Genomic DNA, 20,396 nt, shown 5'->3' with positions numbered 1-20,396 from the left:
TTTGAAGTAACTGGGTGTTTTAGTAATTTTGAAGATTGTCCAGTTTTACTGTAGCATCTAACAATTGTAGTTGCTGTAGTGTGTATAATCTTTTTTTCTCCTTCGCGCTTGCAGAGTAAAGCAGTAAAGTTTTTCACAATCACTGCACAGACCATGGAGAGCTTTGTGAAATCATTAAGTGAAGACATGAAACAGCAGGATTTGGATTCTGATGAAAATCAGTTTGTATTAGCTTTGGCAGGGATTGTAACAAGTAAGTTAACGTCTCTCAGAATAGCATTCCACGTGTACTGGGAATTTCTATATTGCCTTGTATGTGCTGCAGTAAATACAGCTTTTCCAAGTCAGGTATTTAGTCAATGTTAATATCTTGGGTGACTTCCTAGTCTTACAAATTTCTAGCAGATTTTGTCATTGACACTTCTGTAAGGCATTGTACTGTCTGTGACACAGTTAAGGATTAGACAGATAAGAGCCAATGAGTTCTGAAATTCCCTAACATGTCTGTTCAATCTGGAGTAAAACAAGGACCATTCTGGTAGTCTTGTGTGCTCACCTTAGTTTGTAAATGTCAAGCAATTTACTTTCTGAATCACCAGTAATGCTAACATCTTCAAGATGTTTGAGTTGCAGGTGATGCATGTAGATCAGCCCCATCTTAAGGTATGTGCTTAGAGTTTTGAAACTGCTTAAGAATTTTGTTGCTGTCAGATGGACCCTACCTTCACTGTCCTGAGTCCATAGCACTAAGAGAAGTAAAAGGTAATAAACCTGATTTCTATACTAAATGTTTCTTTTTAGGGTCAGAAAACAAGTAGAAAGCCACAGATTTAGCTTAGTATGCTGCCTTTGGCTTGGAAGGGTGTGAGAAATGGGGTTGATATGTCATTTGCATGCTTGTGAAACTATGCAACTGTCAAAATGACACTAATGACATGACGCGAGATAGGTAAAACAGTGGGTATTTATACAAATAAGTGAATCTTGTATTAACAGCTTTTTTGAATATGTGATTTTAGGTGTTGTGGTGCCATTAAAGATTGTTTTTTATTACAATGTGATGCATTATGCCACTGTACCAAGGCAGAATCCAGTTCTCTCCAATTGCTTCATTGAAAAAAAAAAAAAAAAAAAAAACACAACATAAAAAGCATAGCAAACAAAGTCTGAACAAAGAAAACATTTAAAGACTGGGGGCGGGGGGCAGGTTCTGCCTAAGGAGGAATCAGGATGGTGGAATGAAGTCTTGCTTCACTGTAGCTGATTAAATTTTGCCAGTGGAGCTGATATTACCAAGATTTCTATCTTTGTCTCTGTGATTTGGGAAAGGAGACTGCTGAAACTTATGTGATAGAGGATACGGTCAGATGCGTGATGTAGAAATTTAATCCTCCTAGTTACACTGTAAGTAGTATTACACTAGAAAGCGGTATTAAAAGAACACTAAGGAGGTGGTCATGAAGTGCCAAGTATTCAGAAGTTAGAAAACACCGGAACAGAAGTTCTCAGTGCAGTCTTAATGCAGTCCAGTGTGCACAAACATTGCAGTAACAGTCTTTAATTACAAACTGTGTCTGTAGTACCTCTGCTTTTTCTGAGGTTAAAAGAAGGCATCATGATGTAAGTGCTTAGGAGAGAGAACCTGAGGCTGCACGGAAGTGGAAGAACAGTATCATGCAGTAGATCCCCAAACTTGCCCTGAATGGAGGCCAGGGAACCAGGTTCTTTCACTAGTTATATACACCGCGTTTCACACGCTTGGAGGAGGCTTGGCCATGCACACAGTGCAAAGAAGCTCGGTTTGCTGGAAGATACCTCTTGCCCATAAGGATGCCCTAAAGTATGGTGCAGGCGTAAGGGAAAATACTAAAGAAAAGTCTGCTTTGGAGCAGTAGTCTTTGGAAATATTTTTGCCCTTTGGTTTGTGCGTGAATAATGCAGCTCTTGCAGAGAGGTAGGAAAGGAGCTTTTGAGTAAATGTACACTAGAGTTTTGGTTGTGTAATGTGCCAGGTGTATTGGATTGAGTGATTGTAAACCAATATGCAATCTCTTTTCTTTGAAGTGGGACCTGTAATGGTCAGCTCTGCTGCAGTCCCACATTAGTTGTGGATGAATCCAACCTTTTGTTTCATAATTCACTGTGTTACTATTAGGATACTGGACACTCTGAATAAACATTTTCATTACCAAAGTAGAATTATGAAGGAGTTTGACCAGTATAATGTGCTGCTTCAGTATTTGTTATGTAGATGTTTATATATGTTTGAAGTTTATATAGGTGCCGTAGTTCATTCTTCACAGCTGACATATCTTTTTAGTGGTCCTGATAATTAGCATAAACTTTTGTTGGAAGCATGATTTTTATTTTGATGTTTTGTGTTCTCTCACAGATGTGGCTGCGCTGGCATGTGGCCGTGAGTTCTTGGTTAGTTCAAGTCGTGAATTACTGGACACTATGATGCACCTCCTGGGAGACATGAAGCCAGGACTCTGTACCAAATTTAAAGTGTATGATGACTTTTTTTTTTTTTTCCTTTCAAATGAAATGCATTATCTTGCAGTATATGTCACAGTGATGACAGTAGTTTTCCCACTTTCCCATTATTTCCTTTCCTGGATAGGAAACATATTTTTTGGAAATTTATTTTGCAGTAGCATTCCTTGCAGATATATCATGTTTGGCTACAAGGCTAGATTCATCTAGGTTTTGTGTCTTCGGAAGTCTCTTAAGCACCATAATATTGTAGAGATGAGCAGGGGTGTACTCTTCTACATTAGGAGGGGCTCGTGAGTTGAGGGTCAGATAAGGAAGGTGTGATGTCGAGTTTTAAAACAGGATGTGGGAAATGTGGACTCATATTTATTCCCTTCCAATATGAAGATTGTAAACTGCTACATCTGCATAGTGAAGAAAGTGAGCTAAGAGCAAAAATTAAATTAGTTCATGCTACTTAGTAGCCGGAAGCACCAAGCACTTATGTTTGTAAAAGGTAGTGCCTGTAAAGGGATCTTGTGGTACAGCGTTGTAAGAAAAGGCCCTGTTACACAGTTCAGATGCTGGAAAAGTGGTACTTTCTACCTGACAGGGAGAATTAATCATCTTTGCCTTTTTCTCAGAGCTGGTACAAGCTAAGGGTGTATGGCCTTGACCAAGAAAATTACTGTGGCTTAATGAGTACTTGCTCACTGGCTAAGCTGTAGGCACTTACCCCATACACCTGGATAATTTGTTCATGAAGATGGCTTAAGCCAGTGTTGTGGTTTTTATCATAAACGGGACACACGTGTGCACACACACGCACAAAGAATTTATACCCAAGCCAGCTGTCACAGCTCAGCTGACAAACAGCAACCCTGTCAGCCCCAGTGACTTGACTGTGTCCATGCACGCATTTAGGCGGGTTGTACGTGATAGGTGTGAAATCAGGCTTGGTCTTAACTCTGCATGGGTTTTATCTTGCGTAACCTCAGCTATCGGAAAGCTAGATGTCAAGTGTCTGCTAACTGTCTGGGCTCCTTCCCACAGTCAGTGGAAGGAGGTGGTGCTGTCAGATGATCGCCCTCTCAGCGTTAGGGGGAAGGAGTTGCCCTCTGAAGATGCTTGCCTTTCCCCATTGGGTAGCGAGGGGGTAGCTGAATAGCCTGGGCTGTAGGTAGTGGTTAGATACTTTGATGTCAGTTATTTACTGTGTTTCTGAAGTGGTGGGCTTGAAGGTCAGCACTCAAACCAGGGTAATTAACCCTTGCAACAGGGGGGTGGGTTGTAAAGCCCCAACTAAAAGATTTCTCTGAGAATCTTAAGAATGAAAAGGTATTTTTTGCCTTCATGTATATAACAAAAGAACCCCCCCCCAAACTGAGAAGAGGACCTGTACTGTTTCAAAATCTGTACAGAGGAAAAAAAAAAAAACAAACAAAAACAAACAAAAGAACAAGAGGACTTTATTTTGAGAGGAGGAAGAGGGAGACGAAAGTGTTCCTAAACACACGCACACAAACACACACTCTGAATTTCAAGTGAATGTGTGTCTATGGGTCCAGATATATTATTTTTGATCATTTCAGATTGTATTAATGTAATTAGACAATGTAATTGGATTTGAGGGCCTTTCTTTTGAATTGATATTTTGGGTGTTTTTTTAATTATATTTCAAAATCTGCCTGCTTTGCAGAATTACACATGGTGATATAAACTTGGCTGCCATACAGCAATACATAAAACAATCCCATGAAGTGGATAGGGATTCAGCAGGGGCCAGCCTCTTAGGCTGACAAATTGAGTAAAGCCTGAAAAAAAAAAAAAAAGTTGTGCAAGGTATTTGGTAAGTGAGAAATATTAAGCGTATGTTACAATAGCTTGAATTCAGTGCCGTGATAACGTTTTTGGATGTTCCACAGAACTAACTTTTTTTTTTTCTTACTTTGAGTTTTCCATTTGATAAAAAAATGCTGTATTATGACATTAGAACAAATGCCAGAACAGAGATTTCTTCATGGCCTTGTTATGGTACAAGGGATCCTAATTTGCTCAAATGTTTTAGTGCAAAATGTTTCCCCTGTGTTTGTCTTTTGTGTCCGTGGTCAGGTTTCCTTTTTGTCTGTGAGCTTCCTGCATGTCTTGTCACTGTTCAGTTCTTAAAACCCGTTACTAACACTGGCTATCTTTCCTGTCCTTTTTGGGGATTTTCCACTCTCCTAGCCCAGCAAAGAAGGGATTTGGGGGTGGGCTGATCTGTTTGCTTTTTAAAAAATTGTTCTCTGCATGTGAGGTTTTTTAGCTGCTTGTTAATCTTACATCTGCTTATGAAAATGTTGATAATTTATCAGAAGAACTCCCCTTTCCTTTCTCCCTGCTGTAAGGAACATAAGGCAGTACAAAATGAAACACAATTGTGAGACTGATATGATTGTTAACAGAAATCGTAGTGAAATTTCAAAGTTATGTATATATGGACTCTGGAGTCATTACATGACTCTACAGAGGGATCTGGACAGGTTGGATTGATGGGCCGAGGCCAGTGGTACGAGGTTCAACAAGGCCAAGTGCCGGGTCCTGTGCCTGGGTCACAACAACCCCTTGCAGCGCTACAGGCTTGGGGAAAAGCGGCTGGGAAGCTGCCCGGCAGAGAAAGAGCTGGGGGTGTTGGTGGACAACCAGCTGAGAATGAGCCAGCCGTGTGCCCAGGTGGCCAAGAAGGCCAATGGCATCCTGGCCTGTATCAGGAATAGTGTGGCCAGCAGGACTAGGGAAGTGATCGACCCTCTATACTTGGCGCTGGTGAGACCCCACCTCGAGTACTGCGTTCAGTTTTGGGCCCCTCAGTACAAGAAAGACATTGAGGTGCTGCAGCGTGCCCAGAAAAGGGCAATGAAGTAGGTGAGGGGTCTGGAGCACAAGTCTTATGAGGAACAGCTGAGGGAACTGGGGTGGTTTAGCCTGGAGAAAAGGAGGCTCAGGGGAGACCTTATTGCTCTCTGCTGTAACTACCTGAAAGAAGGTTGTAGCGAGGTGGGTGGCAGTCTCTTCTCCCAAGTAACAAGCGATCGGACAAGAGGAAACAGCCTCGAGTTGTACCAGGGGAGGTTTAGGATGGATATTAGGAAAAATTTCTCCACTGAAAACATAATCAAACATTGGAACAGGCTGCCCAGGGAAGTGGTGGAATTGCCATCCCTGGAGGTATTTAAAAGACAGGCAGACATGGTGCCTAGGTGGGTTAGTGGTGTGTTTTGGCGGTGTTAGGTTGATGGTTGGACTCTGATCTTAAAGGTCCTTTCCAACCTAGATGATTCTATGATTATAAATAAAGTTTACACACACATGATAATGTCTGTACATTATTTTGGAAATGCAATGTGTTTTTCTCAAAACATTACTATAGTGTTACATGGAAGGACATCATCAACGTAAATTTAATCAGTTAAAGAATTTGGCTTATGAGTTTTGAGGCTGTGTTTGTCTTTTGCTCAGTTTTGAGATTTTACAATTCTTTTCTAGCTTTCGTTTTCCAAAATACTTTTCTTTAGTGTGTGACAAATCAGGGGAAACCGGGTCTAATTCTACACACAGCAGTATCAAACACAGCAAGCTGATAAAGAGAGGACTTCTCTTTCCTCTTCTAGTTCTAGCAATCCTGTGTTTCACTTGTACTGGTATATAAATAAAAAAATTACAGGGAAAAGCTGTCATTTATTCTAGTACTGCTACAATATCCATTGTAGTCCATGAATACATAATAAATATATCCAAGGCATCTACATGAGTGCTGGGACTGAAATCTCATGGGTGTCTTTGCCTTTGTGAAATAGCAGTGGTGGAAGGACTTCAGGTTTCTTCTCATTGGTATAGGGTTTGTTCAACATTTCTAATTGTTGGGGAGTCAATAAACATTTACACTATTATTCATAGCTGTAATTAAATTGTTAGGAATCTTCAACTTTGCTTATGTTGCAGTTCAAAGTAGCCAGTAAATATGTGTACTTTAGTACATATTAGTACATTTTGTGTACTTATCTCATGTATTAAGCAGACAAGAAGGGGCTTTAGCTGTGCTTTTAGTTCTAGATTTTAAAGAAAGCATTGACAGATCTAGCAGTATAAGATGTTAATTAAATTTGGCTAGCCTAAATAGGAAGACTATGAAGTGCTGAATTAAAAAGCCCTCCACATTAAAAATAAAAATCGGAAAATATTGTTTATTCAGTAGTTGTATGTGTCAGGTTTGCTTCAATAAGCACTTTTGCAATAATTATTACAAAAAATACGTAATTAGAGTGTGCAAGTACTAGAGGTTAAGGTGGTATAAAGGGCTTGGAAATGCTTTGATGTTATGCTCAGCTGAGTGTGTTTAATTAGTAATAATATGCTACTGCATTGGCTTGTGGGGTGGGTTATATCTTCTTCTGACACTCCAAAACCACAGCACTTTCTCGGATCACCACCACCAGTCCCTTTTGTCTGCACAAAGCAAACAAGTGAAATAAAAATACAAACATAGCAGTATCTTTTTACGTCACTTTATTTCTAACTGCAAATGTCAAACAGATTAAGGATAAAAGACATTGTCAAGAAATGTTAACACTTTCCGTTAGAAGATACTGTTTTGTTGATCATTTTCTTTCTGGGCCTTTGGGCTTGGGTTCTGGAGGTGAAGTAAGAGCTGCAGAGGCTCTATGAAAAGAGGCGTACTGGCTTTACAAGCTGCACTTGCAGTTCCACAGCACCCCTCACTGCTTGTCAGTGGCCACTGATGCAGCAAATTTAATAGTCTACTATTTCTTCTTCCTACTGCTTATGAGCCTAGGTGATCAAACTCACAATGGTGTAGTGCATAATATAAGTTATGCCTTTTACAACTCAGTTTAACCTGCAATGGATTACTTTCCTGATTTCAGAAGGTATGCAAGGAGACTGGAAGTCTGCTGGTGGCATAGTAGCTTAAGCCATGAGAGCTCGTTTGAGAATAGGATGTGAGGTGTGAAGTCCATTCAGAATTACATTATTTCCTTTTAGTTTGCAAATGGTGGCAGTGCAGTGACATGCAGGTTTATTGCAGTCATGTGAGATAGCAGTTGCCAAGCTGGCCCTAGAGTGGAGGAGAACATTCCAGCCTCTTCTGTTTCTCTGTCGTTGTTTTGTATGCAGCCAAGCACCCCACTGTGAGTGAGTACGATGACACGTTTCATAAATGTTATAGGAGCCCTGCTCATTTTTCTTTTCTGTTCATTGTCCAGAAAATTGACTTGCATGTTACCATCTTTGAAAAGAAAAAAATAAAAAGTAATAGCATCCATGATAGCACATCATAAAGTGCACTAATGCCCTCTCCCCCCAGCTGCTCCACGGCTGTAAAGATGATCTGCATAAAAGGCAGGACAAGAGAACATTGCTAGAAGGGTGAAATAATTTTTGTAAGACACCTTTTGACTGCAGAGTATAGCTCTTTTTCCAGGCACGTCAGGGACCCCTTGGGTCGAAGTTCGTAGTACAGCAGTGATCTGATTTTGTAAGAGGTAGAGAGCATTAGTTTGTCCTGTTAACATCAGTGGGCGCTTTTTTCTGGATGTTTTCTGCTTTTGAGCATCAGGTCCTATTCCTACTAAAAGTTAGAGGGAAATTGAAATAATTTGCATTAAGCCCACTGAGACTCTACTTTGCTGAAGAAGAGTTTTGTCCACCAAACCCATAAAAACTTGTATCAGCAATGTGGAAAACGGTCTAACAACATCAAATGTTTGAAAGCAGAACGCAGTTCAGCAGAAACTGCAGAAGACTTAATCCCAGTGAAATGCTCTGCATTGAGTATTAGTGATTGTTCTGGATAGCTTTGGAAAGGGAGACTCATTTTGATCCCCAGGTTACCATACTTGTCTGACAGTTGAAAGCAGCTGAAAGTAAGTTTTGACCCAGGCACTTTATCTGCATAAAGAGGCAAAGCTGCCGTTTCTGCATGCAGCTTCCCATACCTTAAAACGTTACCGCAGCTCTGTCATGGCCAATGCTGAGGGGGGATACCTGTAGTCAAACCCTCTTTCCTTGATGGGTGTCAGATGTTGCAAGTTACTGATGAAACTGAAGCTTTTCATCATTGCGGTAACTTCAGTGTGAGCCATTGTGGAGAAGCCGGTGGGACCGGCAGGCTAGAGCAGTCCTTTTAAAATGCAGAGCCTTCTCCAGCCTACCTGTTTTTCTCTCTGTAGAGAAGTTGAGACTTTAGTGTAATTTATAACTTATGATGTATGCAGCCCCCAAATGACTAATGAATTTTATTTTAGGAAGCTGATAAACTAGGAAGTCCAGGGTTTGGAAGCTTTTGAAAATTTGGCTGCAATGAACATATACTTACTATGTGTATTTTTATTTTGTTGTTTACACACTGACGTGCAAGGGACAGTCTGGTTTCGGTTTGTCAGAGATGTCATCTTAGGGTTTTTTTCAGTGCTCAATTAAGGAAGTGTTTTCTAGCTGCCAGGCCATAGACCTTCTCCGTTACCTGGAAGACAGAATATGGGTTCTGTCCTCCTTGAACATCAATGACCATAATAAAAGACCTAAAGAAATCACCTTCTGGACCAAAAAAAAAAAAAATATGGCTTTGAGTGGGCCCAAATGTGATTTGAAAACAGTTTTGAAGAGGTGCAGGTGGGATCACTGTTTGGCCTGTCTTACCTGATGTTGATCTACACTAAGACAAGAGCACAGTTTACAGCCAAATTGAATTCCAGTGTTATTGACTTTAAAAAAAAAAAAAAAAAATTGACGTGTACATTGAACATAATCAATCTGGGTTCCTGAAGGCAGAGTAAATAGGAAAGTCCATGATGACATTTTAAGAGACAAGCATTCATTTTTCTCACAGCAGGGTCTCACTCGATGGCCCGGATTGTATGGCTCTGCCTGACTGCGAGGGGCTGGAGAGCAGGCAGAGCAAATCGGTCCTCTGCCTTGCACCCATAGCAGAAAGGATGAGTCTCGCTTAGGAGGGAGGGTGCTAAGCTAAGCTGGGACTATTAATACCTTCCTTTTCCCTCCTTCAGGCCTATCCCCTTCTTCTAAATGCTTCTGTAGGTGTAGTAACTTCCCTGGCCAGTGGAGAGAGACTACATTGGTGTTTGCTGCATGGTGGCTGTATATTGCATCTGTTCCCATTTGCAGGAGGAACAGGGGGATGTGTGAAAGAGGACGGCATAAGCAATGTGTCTGTTTCAGCTGACTGGAGGGTCAGTGTACAGAAAGGCTGGTGTTGCACAACCGATAGAGCAGAGACTTCCTTTGACGTTACTAGTACTCGGTATACAGTCTGGCTTTCTGTGTTTCCTAGCGCCCCTTTTATTTGTCAGGGCAAACAGCTTATTTGAGATGATCGTCTGCGCAATAGGGATTGTCACCACAAAAGTTCTCTTTTATCGGTTGTGTGGTCACGTAATGCCAAGTCCTGGTTTTGTACATCTCATGTAATGAATCTCGTGGATTTTGATGAGAATTTCTTACTCTTGCATGGGATATTTTTCTATGTGTGTGAAATAAGAAATTTAACAGTAGAAAAAAGGTTTTGCACAACATTGCTTATATATAATTTGAGACTTGTCTCTTTTATCAAAATATAATTTGTTAGAATAGGCTTCTGCATCAGGACATGCTTGGCATAAATAGCAAAAAGTGCTAAAATGTGCAAAGAAATCAAAGGGCATCATCTCTTCTATGATATCATCTATCATATTAGTGGCCTTCCAGTACCAAAAGGGGGCCTACAGAAAAGATGGGGAGGGACCCTTTATCAGGGAATGCAGTGACAGAACAAGGGGTAACAGTTTTAAACTGAGAGAGGGTAGATTTAGGTTTGATATTAGGAAGAAATTCTTTACTGTGAGGGTGGTGAGGCACTGGAACAGGTTGCCCAGGGAAGTTGTTGAGGCCCCATCCCTGGAGGTGTTCAAGGCCAGGCTGGATGGGGCTTTGAGCAAACACGGTCTAGTGCGAGGTGTCCCTGCCCATGGCAGGGGGGTTGGAACTAGATTGTCTTTAAGGTCCCTTCCAACCCAAACCATTCTATGATTCTATCATCTCTTTCTTTCAATTCTAGGCTAATGCTAATGTCACTTTACAACGTGAGTATCAACTTGAAAGGCTTGAAGTACATCAGTGAAAATCCAGGCTTTATTCCTTTGCTTTGGTGGCTATTGAATGGTAAGTTGCTCTAAGAACCTTGTAAATTGTGACTTTGGGGATTGCAGACTGACAGTGGGTGTTGCAAATAACAAAACAGAAATTTATGTCTGTAACCTGAATACGTATAGCATTTGTCAGATTGAAAGTAAACAAAAAGGGCAAATAGCTGGAGGGAGATGATATGCATTTCCTGCAACATTTTTGGCACTGTGTGTAATATTCCATTAATATAAAATCTCTGGATGGTAGAATTAAAAATAGGGAATGGAGAAATTTGACAAAATAGATTAAAAAAGCCACCTGTATTTTCACATCCCAACTTTAAAATAAATCCTGAGGGGAAACTATGTATCAGTTCACTACCATTTAACTACCATAGAAGAAAACCTAACTGTGTTCTGACACATTTTGGGGAAAGAAGCCAGCCTCTGTAACTACACTCACCTATGACAAAAGTGACCCTGTCTGCAGCTGAAGAGAGGCCTTGTATCCTAACAGGGTTAGGGCTTGCAGGGCTTGAGTACTATTCCCAGCTTTGCCTTTGGGCCAGCGCAGGTCTGCAAGGACATCAAGGATTTCTGTTGCCACTGTCAGGTACATGAGTGACATCAGGGTTCTGCTCCTTCAGAGGCTTCAAATCCCTGCGTAGGAGCCAGCAGAGATTGATGTTGCCAGTGCATGTTGGACTTGGCTGGCAGCTGTGTGCACAGCTTGTAAGGAACAGTCAGCAGTAAGGACAGAGCCGTGACACTGTCCTGCCTATCAATTGCTCCTAGAGTTGCTCTGTCTTGGCTTTCTGAAGTCTTTGTGGCTTGTCTGTGGGAAGATTTTGGTGTGCAGTTCATAGGACTGGGGAGGTTAGTCATCCCAGCACTCTGTGCTGCTATGCAAACCCCTGCTAAAATACAACTAGTAAATGCTAACAGCAACTGAAGTGAGAGAGATTGCATCTGATTTTCAAGGCATTAATTTGATACTGAAATTTTGGAAAAGCTTTGATTTGGGCTGGGAAACTGGAAGCTACTTGTATTGCTCATAGTTCCCTCAGCTATTTTACAGAAAATGTAGATACTGGTGCTTTTCACCACATAATTTCCTGCTTTGCAATGCCATAAACTCTCTCTTCTGGGATCTAAGAAAATTAAGTAGTCCTTGTAAGACTGTTGGAAAACACCAGTTTTGTAGTTTTTTAATATAGTTTGAGAAAAATTGTATTCTCAGATAACTCTGAATACATGGTCCTTTGTTCTGCTGTGCTTAGAAATTATACGTTAGTCCAGATTTTCCTTTTACTTTATGTTTGGCTAATATATACATGAGCTGTTGTTCTAGCAAAAAAAAAACCCAACCCAAAACACCCTCAAAACGCCCAAGTTCCCAAATACGCCATTCTTAATGTTGTGATAAAACAAAGAAGCTAATTGTTTGATGCAGTCTGTTTGAAGAAGGCTCCTAGGTCATATAAGAGGATGAAATGGGGCACAGTTATAATTAATTTGCAGTTGCTAAGGGAAATAAGAAATGGAAAGGCATGCTACTCTGCATTTGAGAGTGTTAATGATGTATGGCTGAGTTGGAGAAGGAAGAACGGGCATGGCTAATTCCTTCACTTTTTGATAATAAAGTTCTCCAGTTACAGCAAAGGAGGAAGATTCTCAGATAAACCACATCTGCTGGTTTAGATTTCTGACTTTGGAAGAATTCTGCTTACTGTCAAGGGAGAGGGGCTGTCTAGTTTGTATATCAGATGAGAGGTCAGATCCAAGACCTGATCTTGTTCCCATCACTTTGGATGAGATTTCTGTAGTTTTCTCTACATTTAATCTATTTCTAAATGTTTCTACTTGCAAAACTGAGTAGCTCCCTCCCACTCTTGCTCTTTTGTTTCCGTGGCCAACATCTTCAGCTTCTGCTAGCCGTGATTCAGCTTATAAACACCTGGAGCTGCTACAGCATAAGGTTTTAACAGTTTTTTCCATGCAAGAGAGTAGAGTGCTACTCTCTGCTGGCAGGGTATCCTGTATATGCTGCCTTCCTGCAGGAAGCTTCTTCAAAGAGTGTTTTGATTATGGCTTATGAGATGATTCAGCTTTCCACAGTTCTGTAAGCTTTTATCAGCATTCCCCCTAAGAGAGTCCCCAGAAATCATCCTCTGACTTTTTTTTTTATTATTTTCAGAGAATCATCCTGTTTGCTTTTCCGTCATCAATTTACAAGTGTCTGTGACCTCAGCCTACACATCATCATTTTTCTCCCATTGGCTTGTACGTGGCTGATGAATCCCTTGAATTCCTTCTCTGAATTTTGAGTCTCTGCCCAGTCTTCGTGTCCCCTGAAAAAGAATGTCCTTCCCATTAAGTGAAGAGAGCAAATAATTAACTTGATTCTCTATTCTCCTATGTTGTATCTGAAGCAAAGAGGGATTTCATTTGGGTTGTCTAGCAGGCTTTTTGAAGAGACAGAAATATGCCTTGACATTGAATACACAAAGAAGAGAAAGGAGGAAAAATCTAATAAAGATTTCTAGTGGAGTAAGAATGTTAACAGTAAACTGGGTTCATCTGTCCTACTGTCTTTGGAAAATTTGGATGAGCCAGTATGACTTCACGCTCGCTAACAAGAATTCTTAATAGTTCATTCTGCTGGAGGCTATACTGATAATAGGAGAAAAACAAATGTTTGACACACTTTTTGAAGGTAATGCAGATCTCTGTAGGTTTAGCACTTTATGAAGTGGGCTATTTTTTTTTTCTGCCTTTTTAAATACTGTCTAAAAGATAGGCACCCTTTAATAAGCAACACGGATCACTGAAGAAGGTACCCTGATAGCTTATGTAGCTGTTGTATTTTTGCTTGTGTATCAGTAATGGCCACCTTTACCTTCCCAGCTTGGTGCCAGCATAAAACACGTGAATGATGACTCAGATTTCTGGCTGTGGAGCAGCTTGTGGGATCAGTAGAGTTCTCTTCTTGTGGAGCACCATTTGTTTGCAGAGCAGCTGTTCCCATCTTGGAGAAGATAGGCAACTTTAGTTTTCTCCATCAGCTGCTGTCCCTGTGTTGATGTCTTGACTAAGAGTTTTGCATAACTTTCAGATTTAAAGAAGCCCCGTCCTCAGCAATAAAAAAAGAAGTTACATAATTTCGGGTAGAAATCCACCTGATATTTGTCAATATTTTTTCTTGTGCTTTACATCTGTAGATGCAATAAGACTTCCATTCTGTAATTCCCAAAGAGATAGACTAGGACTTTTCTCTGCCAAGGATCTTCTGAAAAATAAGAAGACGCAGTCAGCTCAGGTAGTAATAAAGGCTAGATTTATGTTTTTCATTTTTGATCATACAAAACATCTACCAACAAGTGCTGGAGAGAATGGGTCTAGGCTCTTCTCTGTGTTTTTTGGTTTGGTGGGTTGGTTTGTTTTTTTGTTTTGTTTTGTTTTTACTATCCTGTATCTTTATTTTGGTTTCTCCCACTTTACTTTTCTTTGAATGCAATTAAAAGGGTTGCTCTCCTTGGATACATGAGAAAGTGTGGAATTCAGAGAGACTATGTCAGTGACATTTCTCATGTATAGCTGGGAAATTGCTCCAGGTACTTCATTAAAAGACAACATGAGAAGTATGACTAATTTTAGATCTTGCCCTTCAGTTTCCTCCACCACAGTTCCACACGGAAATCTAACCTTGTTTATCCAAATTCTTTGCAAATGACGGTCTCTATTATAAGTGCCTGTATGAAGCACATTCTCATTTTGCTAATGCTGCCTGCAACCTTCAATATTTGCTTTTGATGACTAACCCTGAAGGTTTCTAATGCCTTGCTTTTCTGTTTGAATTGGTTATGGCTGTGAGAGTTTTTGAAAATTCAGGTTATTTGCATGGCAGTATGTTATTTAAAAGACATCTGGACAAACAGTGCCCCCCTATTTATAAACCGATGTCTGTATTAAAACAAATTTTCATTTGTAAATCAAAACCTCTGTTACCAGTCTTTCAAGTGCTCAACAGTTTCATACTCTTCATGCTGTGAAACTAATCTTCCACAGAGTATTGCCCTTCTTGCCCTTTAAGACCATATCCATTTTCTTAAATGCAAACATGTCAGCTCTGACGCAGAAAGTCCCTGAACCACATTTAGCCGAGAGGCTGGTAGAGTGGCCAGGGGAAGTCCGCTGAACACTTGCCCTTTTCCATGCCCTCGCTAAGCAGCTGCTGCAAATGACACTTGCCCAGATGGAGGGCCGGCTGGGCACGGCGTGGCTGTCCTTGCCATCTGAGCGGGAGTTTCTTGACAAGGTGCTTGCCCTGCCTAACAGCAGACTCATGCAAACTGATGTTCTTCTGAGGAGCACAGTGTTTCTCCATTTGTAAATACATGTGAGAAACCTTACTTCTGGTAAATGCATCTGTCACTGTAAAGCTTTGGTTTGTTCCTACGTTGTTACTCTCCTTCAGTAGCTGTTGTGGGAATCCTCAGAAACCCAAGCTAGGATTAAAGGGAGCTGGACAACGTATCTAACAGCTCACCCACAAATCTGCCAGCTGCGGAGTGATGTCTGTGCAAGCTCCTTTTCACTCAGTAGCAGTCAGGCAAACTGGGACCAAATTGCTGCTTCAATCTGGAGCCTGGGAGTCTCTCGCAAGGGTTTCCCTGATAAAAGCGTGACAAATATGTGTCTGTAGGAGAGTGGGGAATTCTGGTTAGCTGAACTCCATGTCTGACAGTGAGAGCAGTCACCTGGCCAGGGGGGAGACTGAAGCAAACTGAGCTGTTATACAGGAGCCGGGGCAAATATGTTGCAGAGAGAAAGTGCATTTGCATCCGTAGTAATTGCAGCATCAAAGCTCAGTCTTTTTTCTGCCATAGTGTTCTCCCTCCTCCTTCCCCATGTGGGGTCTTTATTGCAACACTTCTTGTCTCCTCAGACCTATCAGCATTATGAAAATGTCCAGAAAACTCTGCTGCTGCAGATACTGGCTCAGCTCCACCAGCATTGGCAATGCAGAGATTTTACATGGGGCAAGCTGTGGCCCTCACTTTCTCCGTTAGACGTGCTGCATACGTAGGTAGTTTGACAGGTTCATAAAAAGGAAAGGGGAGTGGCAGGTCGCCCCTTCATGCTAGAATCAGACAGTAATTGAATTGAATGACATTTAAAACAGCGGTGGGAAGCTTTTGAAATACTGCTCTTGTACACAGACACAGCTGTAAACAGCTTGCTGGTAATAAATCTTGAATTCAGGTGACCAGGGAATGGTATGGGCACATGTAAATTGAGTTCACGCAACTCAGAGCCAATTGTAGATAAGCTGTTTAGCATTGATGTAATGCAATTACTTAAACCCTGCTGTAGGGAACAGTTCATCTGAGAGCATGGTGCTAATGACAGATGTGACTAAAATCTGTCCACGTTATCAGTTACTTTTGTCAGTGACTGAAAGCCAGTGACATCAAACAGTAGTGCTGGCAGCTAGCAGAACGTCAGCAAACTCCAGCAGTTTCAATACCTTGTTAAAATTGCATCAGCGTTTTATGATGGTGGTAGGCTTACACTACGCTTGTGATCCCCGACAGAGGCAAGCAGCTTGATTTCTTCCCCGGTTCCCCAGAAATAATGATTGTAGTTTTGAAATTTTAGTTGAAGAGGTGTGTGTGCTAGTTGTTGGGAGGCTGCGATGCAGTGATTTGATTACAGCTAAAGGATTTTTCTGATCTCGTACAAACCAAATGTTACTCAGCTAGTGTAGAAATGACTAAATCTGGAAGCTATTAAAATAAATATAATGCTGAATAATGAAGATTCCTTACACTTATTCTGAGTATTCTTAGACAGGGTTTTTAGAAAAAAATCCCTAATGGTATTGGAGAGACAAGAGAAAGACTTCTAGGGTATTTTTTTTTAAATCCTCTTAGAAAACATGATTATCTGTAATAAGTAGTATTCTCAAAACCACATGTAATCCTAAGGGAGTATATTTTAAGGCATATGTATTTATTTAACTCGAAGCATCTCAAAATACATGCAAAACAATGGCAATCAGAGGTTAAATGCGTATTAAGTCGTCTTCTGGTGCAGGATCATTTCCTTCCTTTGCTGTATGCCTGAGTGCCTAATCTGTTCTTCATTTTAGTGACTCAAGCCATTGAGCTTCCCTGGCTGCTGCTGGAGATTCTTACTAGAACCTCTTTGCTCTTACTGGAAAATGTTCTTGCTCGTCAAGCTGGAATTCATTTCCTGATCTCCTACAGATCCTAATTTTGTTAGCTCCCCTGCTAATGCTTCTTCCCTGATCAATTCTTTACTTTCTACAGCCTTTAAACACTTGCAGATAATAGTAACGTAGATGCCTGTAACAGTATTAATAACAAAGCACTTTTCATCCAGGGATTTAAAACATCTTACATATGTGAAGCTTCCCAGCAGTACTGCAAGCCATTAAAAGTATTAATGGCTTTATTTCATAGAGGAGTAATGTCACACGGAGGAAGATTGTAATGAATTACGTAGGTTTCGCTCCCCAAAGCTTCTTTCTTCTTATGTATTTGGGCTCTGGTTTGTTGCTGCTATTTCCGGTGAATAAATGTAGAATAATTCTAAGTACAGAGAAAGGGGGCAGGTGATATGTGCAGAGTTTGAACATTATATCTGGGAAAAAAAAAAAAAAATTAAAAAAAACCCTCTGGCAGGCACGAAGACAAAAATGGAAGGAATGGGAGGATGAATTCAAGGTTTTTAGTTATATTTTGATTACGTCAGAAAAAATCTGAAAACCAAAGCTTCCACTCAAGTGTTTTCAAAAAGATTCACTGAAGTGTAGCTGCCCAAGAAATTGCACATAGAGTCTTGCTGTCTGTGAGGCTGAGTTGCAGCATTTCTCCCATGAGTTACAACTGCTTATCACTCAGAAAACTGCACCAATGGGTACTGCTGGAGATGATGATAGCCTTCAGCCCAGGTGGCAGCAAGAGGAGTGGCTGTGCTATAGGTGTGGCCACTTCTGTGGGGTGTGCAGCACTAATAATTTTTTTTTAATGCTGATTTGAATGTCTAAAGTTGTCCAGTATGCCCAATAGCTAAGATTCTCGTTGCACAGAAAATCAGAAAATGCATGTTATCGTTTGGCTTTAGACAATTCATGTGTCTTCAAGTCATACTCTGCTCTGCTAGTTTCCTAGGAGAAAGTAGAATTCCTTTAAGAGGTTTACACTTTAGATAGGGAAGAAGGCATGGTAGAAACGACCTACATATCTCATTTGTGATGGAAAATGGAGGAAGAGAGAGATAGTGCCTAGCTTGTGGGTATAGATCAGATGTCACAATCTTTAATATTTTACTTCAGCCATGTGCTAGTTGGAATTACTTAAAAATTCTCATCTCAACAGTCAGTTTCATGCTTAAATCCATGCTTTTTCAGCGTCCATCACATTCTGTTTTCTCCCCAGGGTGCTTTCAACATTTCCCCTTGTGCTTTAATGAATAATTCTCCTTAGTCCTTTTTCAGGTCACCAGTGTTAGGTATTAAATAAGCCAGGAAAGGAATGAACTTGCTTCAGCCCACCAAATGTCTCCTTCAAACTCAGTACAGTGTAGTTTATCGCTGCACTGCATTTATGTTTCTTCAGTGAGATTTTGTGCACAAAGTGATCTGAATTAATTTTTCTCAACATTTCTGTACAACACTTTATCAAAAGCTTGCTGAAGAGTAGGTATGCTAATGACAAGCACATTAAAAATGCATGACACGTGGAACAAATAACTACTTCAGCCATAAAAATATATTATACATTTTCATTTGGAATATGCAGAATAGAGAAGTGCAAAAATGGGACTTTATACCAGATGCTTTTGATAAAGCTATAAACAACTAAATGCAAACGGACTGTTTGAACGATTAAAATACAATGCTCCTAATGTTTCAGTAATTAAAAATGCATCCCGTGTTCTTAACAGTACAGTTATTATATGTCTTCCTAGCTTAACTCAGTCAAAGGTCTCTGCTACATTTCTCTGATGCATTCCCTAAGCAGCAGTGCTTAGCTTCAGTACCCATTTCAATTTTGTGTAAAGTGAATTAACACTTGGAAGGTTGATACATGGTTGCCAGAAAGTTTTATAAAGATTAATATTTTATTGAGCTTTGAAGAAATCTGAAGGCTTGTATGAAAAAGAAATTAAAGAAAAGCCTAGTGATTTACTGACTTACTGCAGATTTGATTAGTTGGTCTGTTTGTTTTTTAAGTCTGAATAGTCATGGGATATAGTTTGTTCTGCTCTTAAATTGGATTGCATCCACCAGTACATCTTCGCTACTGACTGGATAAATTCAAGTTGATAAATTCCCTGACTTACAGCATTTTCAACATTTGAAAAACAGGAGAAGGGTTCCTGGTTATCTTTCCCTCCCAAACACTGCTGAGCACAAGCTGCTGAGGAGGGCAAAGGTGGTGTTTTCAGGTTCCTTCTAGAGCCAGCCAGCGCCAAATGGCAGCTGTGAATTGTGAAACTTCAGTTATTCCCTGTCTGCTTGTTGGGTCATGAGGAATGGCACTGTAGAGCTTTAGTGCTGCTTTTTGGGACTCGCTTCTAATAAGCACCGGATTTTTTCCTCCCCCGCTTTTAGACCCAGATACAGAAGTTTGTCTTCATGCTCTGCGGCTCCTCCAGTCTGTGATTCTGGAGCCAGAAGTATTATCCAAATCAGCCTCTGAGATGCGCGATACTTTGCCATTTCAGCGTATCATTGCACTGTCAAAGAGCCGCAATGCAGATCTGCAAGCACTTGCAAAAGAACTACTTGAAGATCTTAAAATACTTGAGTATGAAGCATAGAAGAGCTCTTTGACACCAACTGCTTATTTCTTTCCTATATTTTTATGCTGCGAGAATTGTTGGAGATGGGCTTGACTGAAAAAACCTCTGCCTAACTTCCTCTGACAAAATCCTTTCCGGAAATTAGGTAACCCAACTAGAATAATACTTGGGAAAATGTGTTGGGTTTTAGCTGCCCAAATACAATCTTAGGTGATCTGGTAGGAATAGGGCAGATGTAATTTCTTTGAGCGGGATTTTGTTGATAATGGGTTTCCAAAATGATCCAGGTTATGTTGTCTATTTACTGCATATAGGGAGAAAAGTAGTCATCTTCTTTATTGATAATACATAGTTTATTGCAGTGGTAAATAATTCTGTTGGTCCATCCTTAAGAATTATTGTACTGTGAGGAAAACTGTTGCTTTTCATAACTCTTCTGTGTCAGAATGCATCCCATGTTCCAGTTTTATTGCTGTTACTTCTCACCTCTCTCTTTCTATTCGAATAAAAGAAAACTTAAATTCTGTAGCGTGTAATGGATTCTACTTTCGCATTCAGATTCACTCAAACTGCAAGTCAACTTGATCTGTGGCTGTCAGGCGTGTTAGAAGCTGAGCCATTGTTTTTTCAAAAGCCCTGAAAAAAGGAAATGAATTACTCTTGTCCGTGATACCTAGTTGTGCACTGAAGAGGCTAAAATTAACTGCTTCTCTGTCGTGAGCATCATTGCATTCCCTCACAGCTGGGGTGTTTGTTAGAGCTTCTATGGACAACTTGCTTACCTCAGTGATAAATGCAAACATTTGTGTGCTTTATATTGGTATAATTTACACTTTTTTGGGGGAGAAAAAAAAAAAATAGCATCCACATCTGTGATGATAGAAACACAGCCAGTTGGGTGTCGTGGTT

The 20,396-nt window shown here is 40.5% G+C and overlaps 1 protein-coding gene across 1 annotated transcript in view; it reads left to right on the top strand.

Moving 5' to 3' along the window:
- The window catches only part of HSF2BP (heat shock transcription factor 2 binding protein), a 35,247-nt gene extending 15,742 nt beyond the window's left edge, over nt 1-19,505 (top strand). Inside the window, exons 5-8 of the mRNA XM_009891384.1 lie at nt 115-253; nt 2,393-2,510; nt 10,586-10,689; nt 19,297-19,505. Coding sequence (XP_009889686.1) covers nt 115-253; nt 2,393-2,510; nt 10,586-10,689; nt 19,297-19,505 — 570 coding nt within the window. The remainder of the gene's footprint in view (nt 1-114; nt 254-2,392; nt 2,511-10,585; nt 10,690-19,296) is intronic.
- Nucleotides 19,506-20,396: the final 891 nt, after the last annotated feature.

This window comes from Charadrius vociferus, unplaced genomic scaffold, assembly GCF_000708025.1.
Source record: "Charadrius vociferus isolate BGI_N301 unplaced genomic scaffold, ASM70802v2 scaffold298, whole genome shotgun sequence".
Taxonomy (NCBI): Eukaryota; Metazoa; Chordata; class Aves; order Charadriiformes; family Charadriidae; genus Charadrius; species Charadrius vociferus.
The sequence above is the reverse complement of the archived record's forward strand: the minus strand, read 5'-3'. Positions and strand labels throughout refer to the sequence as shown.